Consider the following 14,162-nt stretch of genomic DNA (forward strand, 5'->3'; position numbering starts at 1 on the left):
TCACAGAGGTAGCAGTAGCAGGAAGCATCTAGACCCAAAAGGCTGGAAGAGCAAAAGGAAGAGGTTAGAATTACTAAAATTTAGAGAAATGCAGAGCAAGAGCCTCTCAGAGCTGTAACTCCGACCTCTGCGGAGGGGGCAATGTTCACCTGGCGTCTCTGACCCTGAAGGAGGGTCCCTGGGGGTCCAGGACCCAGACTCCAGCAGAGGGTGTTGCCTGGCAGGGGCTGAGAAGCCCTTCCCTCCAGATCCAGCTGCCCCTCTGGGGTGCAGACCGGGGCTTGGGTGATGCCCATAGAAACAGGAAGCAAACAGAAGGAGGAAATCCCTCCTCCCTCCTTCAGTTCTAATAGGCCTCACAGTCTCCTTCTAGCACTTTCTACTGGCAGAACCTACCAGGAGCCCAGGCAAAGGAAAACTGTGGACTGCGGTCACAGCTGCGGCATCACAAAAGCAGAGTGAGGAGGGTGGGTTCAGGGTTCTCAGGAGGACAACTGAAAAGGGTAGGAAGGGTCTTACCTAACTGGTACCATCTTGAGATGCCATTGCTGTTTCTGGGCCAGGTCAGGGTTTCAAAGCGTGCTCTCTCTCCCCCTCCCTCTTCCTACCCTCTCCCCACTTTGGTGGGTCCTTCGGAGACCCCACCCATCACCAGTGGTCTCTGACTGCTGTCCCCTGACCTGTGTGCATGCATCCTACTGCTGTAGTCATTTATCTCCTCCTTGGACCCTAAGCATCCAGAACCCGCCTCCAGCTTTTCCCCAGGGGGAGCCTGTCTGCCCCAGTGAGCACCCATCTAAGATAGGACCTAAGGCCCCAGTTCTCTCAGAGAACCACACATCTTGTCCACAGGACACACATCCTCTCTCGTCCCAGGCCAGCGCTGGGAGTGCTGGCCTGTCCACCCTCCTCCCCCCTCCACCCTGCCAGCCAGCTATGACATGAGATTGCTCAGCTCTGAGTATAACCTGGTCCCACAGGTCACCCTATCTGCAGGGCACACAGATCATGTTCTTCAAAACATCCCATCGAATCTCCTCTTGTAGCCCCTGAGGCGAAAGGCAGGCTGGGGTGTGGGGACCCTCTCTTCACAGCACGTCTCTTCAAAGAAATCATCTCAGTCTGGGTTTTAGGGTCACATCAGGAGTTCCTGATCATCCCACATGGAAGACCGGCCAAGTCTGAGGTATTGCGTCTCAGATTTAGTATTTAACATCTATCGCCTCATGATGTCTTGGCAAAAACTTACAGTTCAACAAGCTGTTGCTCTTGTGATCCCCACGGTGCCTGGCAAGGGACTGGGACAGGCTGACCTATGGGTTGACTCTCAGTTCTGTGTGTTGCCCAGGAGGAGGACGTGCTCAGGTATCACGTGGTCTTGGAGGAGAAACTCCTGAAGAACAACCTGCACAACGGCATGCACCGGGAGACCATGCTGGGCTTTTCCTTCTTCGTCGGCTTCTTCCTCCGTGACGACCAGGTGCGATCTTTTACTTACCACCTAGGAAGGAGGGGCGCCTGGGCAGCCCAGTCAGTTAAGCGTCCGACTCTTGGTTTCGGCTCAGGTCATGATCTCATGGGTTTCGTGGGTTTGAGCCCCGCCTCGGGCTCTGCCCTGGCAGCATGGAGCCTGCTTGGGATTCTCTCTCTCTCCCTCTCTCTCTGCCCCTCCCCTGCTCCCGCTGTCTCTATCTCTCTCAAAATAAATATATAAACCAAAAAACAAAACCAAAACAACAGGAATGACAGGAATGAGGGTCTTAGCACCAATCCACCAATCATCACTTCCATGTTGAAACAAATCTCACCAGTGCTTCCTCCGCCTTATCCACAAAGGACAGTTGCCTATGTTCCACCTTAAAGAGAAAACAGACTGTCAAGCTTCAACACACTCCCTGTTACCAGCCTCGGGACAATCAGTGCGGCTTCAGTAATCACGGTATTTGAATTCTAGCAGTCACAGGTGCCCTTTGACAGTGATTCCTAACAAACCCAACAGACAGTCCCTGAGCACTCTCTAAGATAACAGTGGACATGGCAGCAAACCCCAACTCCCAGGACATGGCACTGGCTGAGGGGGCCAAGTGACACGTGGGGTCCAGCAGCCAAATGAGTAACGTCATGATTGCCTGATCGCACAGACCGCGGTCCTGGGACCGACTGCCCCCACACGGATGCTCAGTATTTACCTCACACAACCCCTAATTATTTCAAAGTCTTCAGGATTCATGAAAAAGAATTGATGAGACTAAACATTTGAAGTATTTCAAGTGTAGGGGCTCCTGAGTGGCTCAGTTGGTTAAATGTCCAACTGTGGCTCAGGTCAAGATCTCACAGTTTGTGAGTTCGAGCCCCCATTGGGCTCTGTGCTGACAGCTCGGAGCCTGGAACCTGCTTCAGATTCTTTGTCTCCCTGTCTCTCTCTGCCCCTCCCCTGCTCTCTCTCTCTCTCTCTCTCTCTGTCTCTTTCTCTCAAAAATAAACATTAAAAAATTTTTAATTTAAAAAAATAAAATAAAAACAAAGTGCTTCAAGTGTAATTCTATTTAAATATTTCAAACATCAAGGAAAATCAGTTTATGAAAATTCAGCAAGAAACTCACAGGGTGATTCTAGTATAAATTCTCCTAAGGAAAACTAATAAAAACGAATTATTGTTTAAGATTACCTAGGTGTTCTGTGAAAAGGAAAGTTTAATCACAGACATTTTTGAACAATAATATTATTGGAGCCTTTCAAAAAGTGCAATCCTGGGGCACCTGGGTGGTTCAGTCAGTTAAACATCTGACTTGAGTTCAGGTCTAACAGTCCATGGGTTCGAGCCCTGCATCAGGCTCTGTGCTGACAGCTCAGAGCCTGGAGCCTGCTTGGCATTCTGTGTCTCCCTCTCTCTCTCTGCCACTCCCCTACTTGTACTCTCCCTCTCTCTCTCTCTCCCTCTCAAAAATAAATAAACTTTAAAAAGTAAAAATAAAAAAGTGCAATCTTAAAAGCAATGCTCTCAATGGTATTGTCATTGAACCACAAGTTAATTTTTGTGTGCGTTTTGTTTTAACCTGCTTGGGTTAAAAAAAAAAAAAAAAGAGCTTGAGTCTTACAGAATAATCTAACTCCAAATATTCTCCTCTGACTCCTGTAAATAATCCCACCTATTATACAATAACTTTGAAGAGATCTTATTAGATACATTTTCTTATTTTTCCCATTAAGCAAGTTTTGATTGGTAAATAACTTATTTTTTTGTTTTTATCCATATCATTTTTTTAAATGTTTATTTGTTTTTGAGAGAGAGAGTTTGTGAGAGTATGCAAGTGGAGGAGGGGCAAAGAGAAAGAAGGACAGAGGATCCGAAGCGGGCTCTGTGCTGACAGCAGAAAGCCCAACATGGGATTCGAACCCATGAATGGTGAGATCATGACCTGAGCCGAAGTCGGCCGCTTAACCGACTGAGCCACCCAGGCACACCAAACTGTATCACTTCTTATTTCATCACAGAAAGACGAATTTTCCAATGCATTTAGTTGGAGCAGTTTCAGCTCTGTCACGTTTATTTTCCATTTGCTCGGAAATTCTTTGATCTAGAGAAATCTTACAATAGAGGCTTTATCCTAAAATAAACAAATAGTTCTCTTACAGTCAAGGTTTTGCTTTTATTGATAACTCATTTGCTTTCTCTTAGGACAACGGAGTTGTAGGAAAAATCTCTCTAATCGAGTAAAGTTGTGTTCAAATAAAAATTTTATTTTTTATTTTATTTTTTTTAATTTTTTTTTAACGTTTATTTATTTTTGAGACAGGGAGAGACAGAGCATGAACAGGGGAGGGGCAGAGAGAGGGAGACACAGAATCTGAAGCAGGCTCCAGGCTCTGAGCTGTCAGTACAGAGACCGACGTGGGGCTAGAACTCACGGACCGCGAGATCATGACCTGAGCCAAAGTCGGCCACTTAACCGACTGAGCCACCCAGGCGCCCCTCAGATAAAAATTTTAATGCAGCCTGTAATTCCTTGAGTACATCTCACCATGAAGATGATTCAGACTTTTTTCATGCAAATCAACAGTATTACAGCATCAGAAGTTCTGCCATTTTGATATTTTTTAAAGTGTTCAGTGTCTCAGAATTCTGGAAGTTTGTGGTGCAACCACCATTCGACATGACCAGTAAAGTTCCCGGCTAGTCTTACAGATCTACACAGACGCTAGAATACCTGTGGAGCTCGGCCGTGATTTACCTCAACACCCAGTGGAAAGTCACCTGACTTCAAATAAACATAAGGGACTTCAACATTCCATGGGAGTTCAAGTTTCAGCACTTGGAAGAATCATTTTAATATTGCTGCTGTGGGGAGTCTGGGGATGTTATTAATCATTTTGAAGCCCTTATTGGTTACAAACTTAACTTTTTCTTAGTGCACTGAAGATTTCCCTTTCTCCCAACTCTCTCTCTCTCACACACACACACACACACACACACACACACACACACACAGACCAATTTTTTAAAGAACCATTTGTTTCCAGTTTTATTAGTTACATTAATGAACGAATTAGTAGATTCCCTTGTTTTGTATTACTCAATCATTAAGGTATCCTCTCCTTAAAAAAAATCAAAATAAAATGAGTTATAGCTCAAAGTTGAATTGGAGTTAGCAGCCTTTCTTGAAGAACCTCTGAGCATTCACCACACACTGGGAAATGATACTATCTAGTGGAACTCTTTTCACAAACAAAAACACTAAAAAAATGCTAGTTATTTTTTTTTTCTTAAGTGCCTGTCACTTGGCCTTTGTGAGGGTTGCTTGCCAATTAACCATAGAGATGTGCTAAAAGGCCAGTGAGTCTCATTCTCCACATCTTCGTTTTGGAAGGCATTCACACCTCCAGGACCACCAGTCCACAGCACAGCTGAGCACGTCCGTGGTGCCATTTTGCCAGTGGAACTAACATAACAATCATGATTCAGAATTCCTCAAATGGTCATAAACCACCTAATGTGAGAGGTGGAGTGAAACCTTAGAGATTCTCTAGAACAGCCTCTTCCTTTTACAAAAGAGGAAGTTGAGATTTAGAGAGGAAAAACCATTGGCCCATCGTCACACAACGAGTTGGTGCCAGGTGCGAGACTGTTGCTTAGACTCTCCTCCCTTAGGAGGGCCTTTTCCACTACAGTGTGTTACCTTCCAGGTGAATACTGGAATATCTCCTAGGTTGTTGTGATATTGTTGCCTCCAATCCCAATCTTCCCTATTTCCCTTGAAATCACTACACTAAAACTCACATTTAACCCTTTTGGTTATAGCTCTACGTAAATGAGGCTCCAATAAACTACACCAATGCAGCCACTGACAAGGGAGTGATCCATGGTTTGGGGAAAGTTCTGGAAATTCAGAAGAATAGATGTGACAACAACGACACTACGATTGTACAAGTAAGTTATATCCAAGGCCAATGATGCAACTGTTGGCTTAGTTTTTTATAAATTTGTTAAGCATAAGTTTCACCTATCAGGGTATCTCAATTCAGTTGAAAAACACTGAGTGAGCGTCTCTGATGTACAAAAAAGCAGAATCAGCTTGGCTCTACAAAGGTATATAAGACATGATCCCTACCCCAATGGACTCAAAATCTGGTGCAATAAATTATACCTTGAGTACCTGGGAACGTGCCTGGGGGGTTGTATTGAGCAGAATTCTCAAGCCATGGTCTTCGTCAAAGGGAAAACAAGCCATGCCTAGCGCAGGCTCAGAGGGGGGCTATGGTCCACCTATGGCAGATATTGGCCAAACCTGGTCTATGAGGAGAGAAAATAAAGAGGTAGGTTATTTCAGTGTAACATAAGATGCAGTAATGGAGACTTTTCAGTCCATGAGATAGCGTAGGATCTTTCTCGATAGTAATAGCTGCTGACATTTTGGGGGCGCTTCTTATGTGCCAGGCACTGCACATATTCTATGTGGTTTTAATGGTTTTACACAGGTTAATACACATGTTACATGTACCATGCTCACAATACCCTACAAAATAGGTACTATTACTATCCCCATTTTGCAGATGGGGAAAACGAGCCACAGAGAGGCTAAGTAATGCACCAGGTTCACAGAGCTAGCAAGTGGCAGATAAGGAGTTAAAATCCAGGCAGTCTGGCCCCAGAGCCAGAACCCTGAACAACCACACCATCCTGTCTGGTGCGAGCCAAGTTAAGAACCAGTCACACTGACCTCCTCCTGTTCTAGGAATGGGTCACATTTAAAATTTTCTGTCATTCCTAACTAGTGCTCATTGTTTTACAATAGTATCTATTAGCTCCGTACTGACCCCTCAGCTCCCTGTGCTCCCAAGGCCTGCACGGTGTGTGACACATCCTCTCAGTCTGGGAATCTCAACAAATTCACTAAATAATGGGTTTTCCGTGAAGGAGGGCTGTTGTTAAAGGAATTGGGATGTAAATGAGGTAAGAGGATAATTAGTATCAGGGAGTAGAGGAAAGCAATGCTAAGACATCCCAGACCTCAAGTAGTTGAAGGGCTTATCTAAATGAACAGGAAAGAAGCTGATCGGATGAGCTCCCCTAATATCTTTCTGAGTTTCAATTCTATGTGCTAATACCTTCAGCTTCAAGGTCTGGAAAATACTTTGCAGTAAAAGCAATAACCATGAAATGTTCACTTTGCCTCTGTGTTTTACCAAGGGAAAATGTGGGAAGTGTTCCCAGCAGCCGATCTGCCCACCTGGAACTAAACCACTAGTAAGTATTTTGTCTTCTTTTATCAAATAATTTCCAGATACCAGGCGGTCCGAATTAGAAAATGAACCTCAAGCATATCTCGTTTTTTCTGCCCTCATCCCTGTATTTTAATCCCTGTGTTTTAATTTAATTTTACCTTCTTATATTATATGCATCTTTCTGAAGTCTTGAATCCATTTTTTTTGGACCAAAGTAAAATTTAATTAGTACATAAATAGAAGCCGGGGTTCACATCATTCGATGCACAATGCAGGAAGAGATTTTTCACTTTCTACATCTTTCACATCCCAGAAGCCAGTTGAGGATAAGAGCAAGAAATCTTATCAGAGAAGGCAGACTCTATATCCAAACAACATCCAATCTGGATGAGTTTCCTTTTAGTTGAAGTTACAACTTCCTCTAAGAAACAGATGGCAAACTTGGGAGAAGTAAACATGTCTTTGAATTGATGACTAATCTATGTTTCTTGTAGCTATTTATTATAAGAGCCAGTCCTGATAATGTTCCAATCGTTACCAAAAAAAATAGATGGGGAGCGCCTGTGTGGCTCAGTCAGTTAAGCGTCTGACTTCTGCTCAAGTCATGATCTCACAGTTCGTGGGTTTGAGCCCTACATCGGGGCTGTCAGCACAGAGCCTGGAGCCTACTTCAGATTCTGTGTCTCTCTCTCTCTGGCCCTCCCCCACCCACCCTTTGTGTGTGTGTGTGTGTGTCTCTCTCTCTATCAAAACTAAACATAAAAACATTTTTTTAAAATAGATGCTTATGCACCTTCCATAGCATGAGAATAAAAATTTTTAATGATGGGGCAACTTGGTGGCTTAGTTAAGCATCCAACTCTTGGTTTTGGTTCAGGTCATGATCTCAGGGTCATGAGATCAAGCCCCTCTCCCTCACGTTGTCTCTCTGAAAGAAAGAAAGAAAGAAAGAAAGAAAGAAAGAAAGAAAGAAAGAAAGAAAAGAAAGAAAGAAAACTTATAATGAAAACAATGCTGATTCTCTCATCCACTTTTCCTACAACTTCTCCTGAGTTAGTTTTCTAGACAAAAGTTCTGTTTACAGAGTACCACCTTAAGGTATCCTAATTTGGATTTTGCCTGCTTTCACTTCTGGCAGTCAACATTGTGATTTTGTGTCTCCTTTCTTACAAAGCAGCTCCAAGAAACCAACCCCCTCCCTTTCCAGAACATTTCAGTCAGAGAAACAGCGATATGTCACCCACGTACTTTCTCCTAGGGGCTGGAACTTCTTCTTCCCCAAAACGTTGACATCGTTTCTATTGCATAGGGCGAAGAGACAAGGAGATGTATCTACACCTTTTATTTCATGGGCAAGCGATCCGTGTTCATTGGGTGCCAGCCAAACTGTATGAAAACCGTCATTGTGAGTATAAGGATTGAATCGCCCTTCCAATTCCTGCAGCAGATGGGGAAATGTAATCATATGTCATACATGTATTCCTTCCACCTCTCCTCTTCCTCCTCATCATCCCCACTTCCGTTGTCATCGTCATTCAAGGTAGCGGTGGTTAACAGTAAAACTCAGGCCAGCCCTGTAAGTCAGGAAACAGGTAAAAGCTGCAATATTCAATTGTGTGGTGAAGAAACAGAAGGACTGAGACGCTAGAAGGACCATGGACCATCTCATTGTTGCGACAGGGTGAAATGCCCTGTGAGTGTGCTTGCATGCAAAGGGATGGAGAAGACAGCCAGCTCCCTAATAAGGGAAAGAGAAGGTGCACCTGCTTGTTTAGAAAACGAACCCCAGAGCTAAGTACGTGTGTGCTGTTGCTTTGGGATCTGCAGGAAAAGTCTTTATAACTCCCCTGCCTATCCTACAGAAAGCAAGGTGGTCTGGCCCTCAAGCTGCAGAGCTTTTGTGGGCTTTTTTGGTTTTTGTTTTCCAGGATCCAGAAATGTTTTATTGGAACACAGCCATGCTCATGCACTTACTTTCTTACTGAAGTAGAATTAACATACAATGTTATATTTCCTTTCACCAGTACAACAGGTGAATCAACAATTCTACACGTGGAATCTAAAAACAAAACAAAGGAACCAAGAAACAAACCAAAAACATAGACTCTTAAAACACAGAGAACACCGTTGCCACGGAGGGTGGGGAATGAAATAGGTGAAGGGGACTATGAGGTACAAACTCCCAGTTATAAAGTAAGACACGGGGATGCAAAGTACAGCGTAGGGACTATAGTTAGGAATATGCAGTAGTATCGTATGGTGACAGATGGTGACTGAGCTTATTGAGGCCACCACTGAGTGACCTAGACATTTGTGTTTTGGCGAACTCAAGAATAAGAGGCAGAGATGATGGGGGTTAAAGATGACGCTCATCATGAGGAGCACTGAGTAATATATGGAACTGTCCAATCACTATAGTGCACACCTGAAATTACGATAACATTATATGCTAGCTATAGTGGAATTAAAATGAAAACCTTAATAAAAATTTTAGAAAAGTAAAAAAAGCACACAGCCAGGAGGGCTTCCCTTAACTCCAAGAGATTCATTTATAAAATGCAGAAGGCTTCCCCTGCAAAGGTGTCTCACCCTCAGAACCAGTGGGGACGACATAAGGCACACCAGGGAGGGGCCCGGGGTCCTGGATGGTGACCACAGCTGACACATCCCCCTCCACCCCTGCATCACCTGCATTATTCTTTTCTCTGTTCCTGATGCCCTCTTTTCCCGCTGATCTTCATCCCCGCCTCTCGCTGGCCTTTCTGTTTTCCCTCCTTCCTGCCCTCCGCTCCTTCCCGCTCAGGGTACCTCTCATGCACTGTCAGAGCTCCGGACAAAACCCGGGGATGGAGGTGTGGCCGCCTCCCTCCAAGCCCAGCCTTGTCCCCCCTGGTTGCAGACGAGAGAATGCTGTGCCGGCTTCTTTGGCCCCCAGTGCCAGCCCTGCCCAGGGAAAGCCGAGAACGTCTGCTTTGGAAACGGGATCTGCTTGGACGGGCTGAACGGCACAGGCGTGTGCGAGTGTGGAGAGGGCTTCGGGGGCACGGCCTGTGAGACCTGCACCGAGGGCAAGTACGGCCCCCAATGCGACCAAGGTGCGCACCCTCCTCCCCACCCCGGCAGGCCCCGCGCCAAACCTGCCAGGGCCCAATCCTCGCCGCTCCATCGCCAGCCTGTCTGGGCAGGCGGGCCAGAATCCCACCCCTACTATCAGGGAATTGTAAGGACGTCCGTGTCCTGCGATATGCACAGAACAGTGTTTCCAAACATTTCCAGTCACTAACTGCACCTACCAAACGACCCCCAATCTGTTCGCGGACGTTCTCCCACCAACCTCACATTTCTGTATTTGTCTGTGCGCCTGGATCCTCATGTTGCTTACCCTCTCGGGTTTGGACATTGCTTGATAGTCTGAAATGCCCGTTCCTGCACAGTCTCTCGTTTGGTCTGCACAGGAATCTTAGATACTTGGGTGTTCTGGTACCCATTTTACAGACGAGTATATTAGGGCAGAGTTGAATGGCTTCCCCCAGGGTCACACCTGATGAGAGGCAGAACCGAGATTTGAATCACACCTTACTTGGCTCCAAAGCCTTGCTCTTGAATCCTGCTGTCCTCTGTGTAAAGATTACTCTATTAATTCACCTTTAGCAAGCCACCTGCTTTAAGCTGTTTTGTTTTCACAAAAACCATCATCTGTTTGCATTCTCTGACCCTGACTTCCTTGTGCCCAGGGACACACGCACACACGCACTTGGGAGGAGTTTCTTAATCCACGATGGGAAAGCAAGGAATTTTTCTACCTTGCACTAAAAACCATAAATTGGACCTGGCTATCACTGCTTTATCAGTAGCCTGTCCAAGCCAAAATCAATATATAAATGAATCATTATAATTGGACCATATACCATATAGTTGGAACTATAGTGCTGATTCTTTCTGTCATTTGGAAGCGTTTTCTGTTTCCATTTGTGCAGGGCTTCCTAACCTGTGATTCATGGGGTCATGGAGTCTAACAACGCCCCAAAGCTGAAACCTTTTCTCGGGGGAAGGCATCCAAAGCTTCCAGCCAGTTCTCAGAGGCTCATGACACTGCTGCGTAATAAAGGAATTGGCATTTCTATGTTACTAAAGAAGGCAATGCCACACCAGGGTTATATAAACCTAGTGGACAAACCTTAGGGAACACACGTGCTCCCAGCCCAGGCTGTCCCACACAACCCTGAATCCTCAGATATCTTTAGCTGAGGACGCTCTCAACCTGCTCGGGTCAGCAACCTACAGTGCTTCACAGTCCCACAACCGTGGTCTGTGTCAGATCATGGCCTGATTCGATTCTGTCTCCTGTGCCCCTGCCCTCCCTGTGAATCCAGCCCTCCATTAACGATAATGAGTCCCTGGAACCAGGTTGGCGAATGAAATGCCTCTCACGGGAAGTGACACTTTATAGTAAATGATAAATGAGCTCCTGAGCACAGGTCAGAGGTCTAACAGTTTGTGGGCACTTTTCCACTTAGCGTGTTCTTGTGTCCACGGGAGATGCAGCCAAGGACCCTCAGGTGACGGCTCCTGCGACTGTGAGGTTGGCTGGCGAGGAGTGACATGTGACAGTGGTAAGGGTGAGCCCCTCGGTCCTTATGATCTGCTCTTAGCCTCGCGTCTTAGCAGCTACATTTCTTTCTTCCTAAAATAGAAATGACGCCTCTGTTACTTCCTTTGGCAATCCAAGTAATTCCTACTTGCTGCAAAAAGTTTGTAAAATAAAGACAAGCAGGGGGCGCCTGGGTGGCGCAGTCGGTTAAGCGTCCGACTTCAGCCAGGTCACGATCTCGCGGTCCGTGAGTTCGAGCCCCGCGTCAGGCTCTGGGCTGATGGCTCAGAGCCTGGAGCCTGTTTCCGATTCTGTGTCTCCCTCTCTCTCTGCCCCTCCCCCGTTCATGCTCTGTCTCTCTCTGTCCCAAAAATAAATAAACGTTGAAAAAAAAAAATTAAAAAAAAAAAAGACAAGCAGAAGGAAGTAGATCAGAACTGCTCACGTTCCCACAGCAGGAAAGAACTTTCGCTAATGTCTTACATTGACCTACTGGCCTTCCACTCTTTTTCTGGGTGTATAAACATCTGTGTGTGAGACCACACTGTACATACAGTTTTACAGCCTACTTTTTCTTTTTTTTTTTTAAGTTTTTATTTAATTTTGAGAAAGAGAGAGAGAGAAAGGAAAGATTGTGTGTGCACAAGTTGGGGAGGGGCAGAGAGAGAGAATCCCAAGCAGGCTCCACACTGTCAGCACAGAGCCCAACACAGAACTCGATCCCACAAACCATGAGATCATGACCTGAGCCAAAATCAAGAGTCAGACACTTAACCAACTAAGCCACCCAGGTGCCCCTACAGCCTACTTTTTCATTTTACAGTATGTAACAGATAGCTTTCCACATGGATAAATATAGATAAATACCATTTTTCAGTTTTCATGCAATATCTCAGTATATGACTATACCATGCTTTCTCAAACCAATTTTCGATTGTCATCGTAGCACTGCCATGAACATACATCATTTTGCATTTGTCTAATTCATCCTCTGATATTTCTAAAGATGGGATATCTGCGTCAGAAGTTGGCACTTTGGGGGCGCCCGGGTGGCTAGGTTGGTTAAGCATCTGACTTCAGCTCAGGTCATGATCTCAAAGTAGGTGAGTTCGAGCCCTGCACTGAGCTCACTATTGTCAGTGTGGGGCCCACTTCGGATTTTCAGTCCCCCCTCTCTCTCTGCCCATCCCCCCCCTCTTAAAAATAAACATTAAAAAAAAAAGAAGTTGCACTTTTGGAGGGAGGGTTTGCTACTTCTTGCCGAGTTGTCCTGCAGAGGTTATATGCGTTTATTTTCCCACAACAGGATCTGAACAGGCCCATCTCCCCTAGCCACACCACATTGCGCTGATGTTTCTTAATGTGCCCCAAGGACAGCCCTCCGGACTCACTCCTCTTCCTGCTCTCCCTCCTGGGAGAAAAGACCAGCCCACCCCACCTGCCCCCCCCCCCCAATCTAGAAACCACCCACGTGGCCTTCATGCCTTCCCTGGCCAGCATGTCTGCATTATTCTAACATCCACATCCCATCCTGTGGCTCATCCTCTCAGTGAGAGGCTTGGGGTCTGTCCCTGTGCCTCCTGTCCTAGCTTCCTCCACTCCATCCTCCACATGGCTGCCAGAGAGAACTTTCCAGAACACAGGTGTCTTAGTTCAGGCTAAGTGCTATAACAAGTGCTATAGACGAAATGTCTTATAAGCCACAGAAATGTCTCTCTCAGTTCTGGAGGCTGGAAGTCTGAGACCAGGTGCCATCAGGCTCTGGTAAGAACCCTCTCCTGGGTTGCCAACTGCTGGTTTCTCACGTCCTCACACGGCAGAAGAGGCAAGGGTGCTTTCTGGGGTCTCTTTTATAAGGGCACTAATCCCATTCATGAGCACACTTATGACCTAACCATCTCCAAAGGCCCAAGCCCCAACACCTTCACCCTGGAGATTAGGTTTCCACATATGGATTTGAGGGGTGGGGTGACACAAACATCTCCCCCCCCCCCCCGCCATAGCAATAGGTAAGACCATTATTCCCACCCCCTCCCCAGGACTTGACAACCTGCTATGACTCTTCATTGCCTCCAGGAGAAAGTTCATTGCCTCCAAGGGACACACCTTAGCAGGGTAGAGTACAAGGCTATTCACCGATTGGCACTCACCCAGTTTTCCAGCCGGGTCTCAGTGCACATCGTGCACACGCAGCTTCCGGCCTAGAAATGGAAATAAGTGGTCAAGAGTGTTCAAAAAATAGTAGTATGAGAGCACAGAGGAAAGAGCCTCTAGACTGGAGCCAGGAAGAAAACTCCTCTGTTCACGTGCAAACTCCCCACTCCCAAGCGCCTGGCAGGCATCACTGAGGCCAGAGAGGGGCGCCACCTCCTTCTCAAAAGAGCACACCGTGTAGCCACCCCTGTTAACTGAAGTTGGCTCAAAGGTTTAGAGCATGTTTCAGGGAGGAGGACCTAAAAGATGACTGGGATTTCAGTAGACAGAGAATGGAGAGATCACAGACTTCCAGGCTCAAGGAAGAACATCCATAACAGTACAAAATTGCATTGTACCCATTTAGCACCTTGGAGCCTGTCAAGGTTCCCTCTGACACAAAACAGACCTCTTTTGCAGTCAGGTCTCCGCTGCAGGACCTTCTGTGTGGCTCGGCCAGCTCTAATGAGATTCTATCCCAACGGCTGTTAACGTGGGCATCCTCCCCAAAGGGTACTCTTTCTTCATCGCTAATGATTTCTTTCTGGATCCTCCCCTGCTGAGAAATATCTGGTAACTGAGCATCCAAGAGCGAGAGCCCATGCTATTCCAGGAAATTTAGGAATTAATTCAGCTAATAGATAATAGGTACCTT

At 46.1% G+C, this 14,162-nt stretch overlaps 1 protein-coding gene across 1 annotated transcript in view; it reads left to right on the forward strand.

Moving 5' to 3' along the window:
• STAB2 (stabilin 2) overlaps positions 1–14,162 on the forward strand; it is a 167,042-nt gene that overhangs the window by 99,672 nt on the left and 53,208 nt on the right. Inside the window, exons 34-39 of the mRNA XM_030320397.1 lie at positions 1,349–1,480; positions 5,300–5,428; positions 6,689–6,745; positions 8,033–8,128; positions 9,623–9,818; positions 11,241–11,336. Of these exons, the coding sequence (XP_030176257.1) occupies positions 1,349–1,480; positions 5,300–5,428; positions 6,689–6,745; positions 8,033–8,128; positions 9,623–9,818; positions 11,241–11,336 (706 nt within the window). The remainder of the gene's footprint in view (positions 1–1,348; positions 1,481–5,299; positions 5,429–6,688; positions 6,746–8,032; positions 8,129–9,622; positions 9,819–11,240; positions 11,337–14,162) is intronic.

The sequence above is a fragment of the Lynx canadensis genome, chromosome B4 (genome assembly GCF_007474595.2).
Source record: "Lynx canadensis isolate LIC74 chromosome B4, mLynCan4.pri.v2, whole genome shotgun sequence".
NCBI lineage: Eukaryota > Metazoa > Chordata > Mammalia > Carnivora > Felidae > Lynx > Lynx canadensis.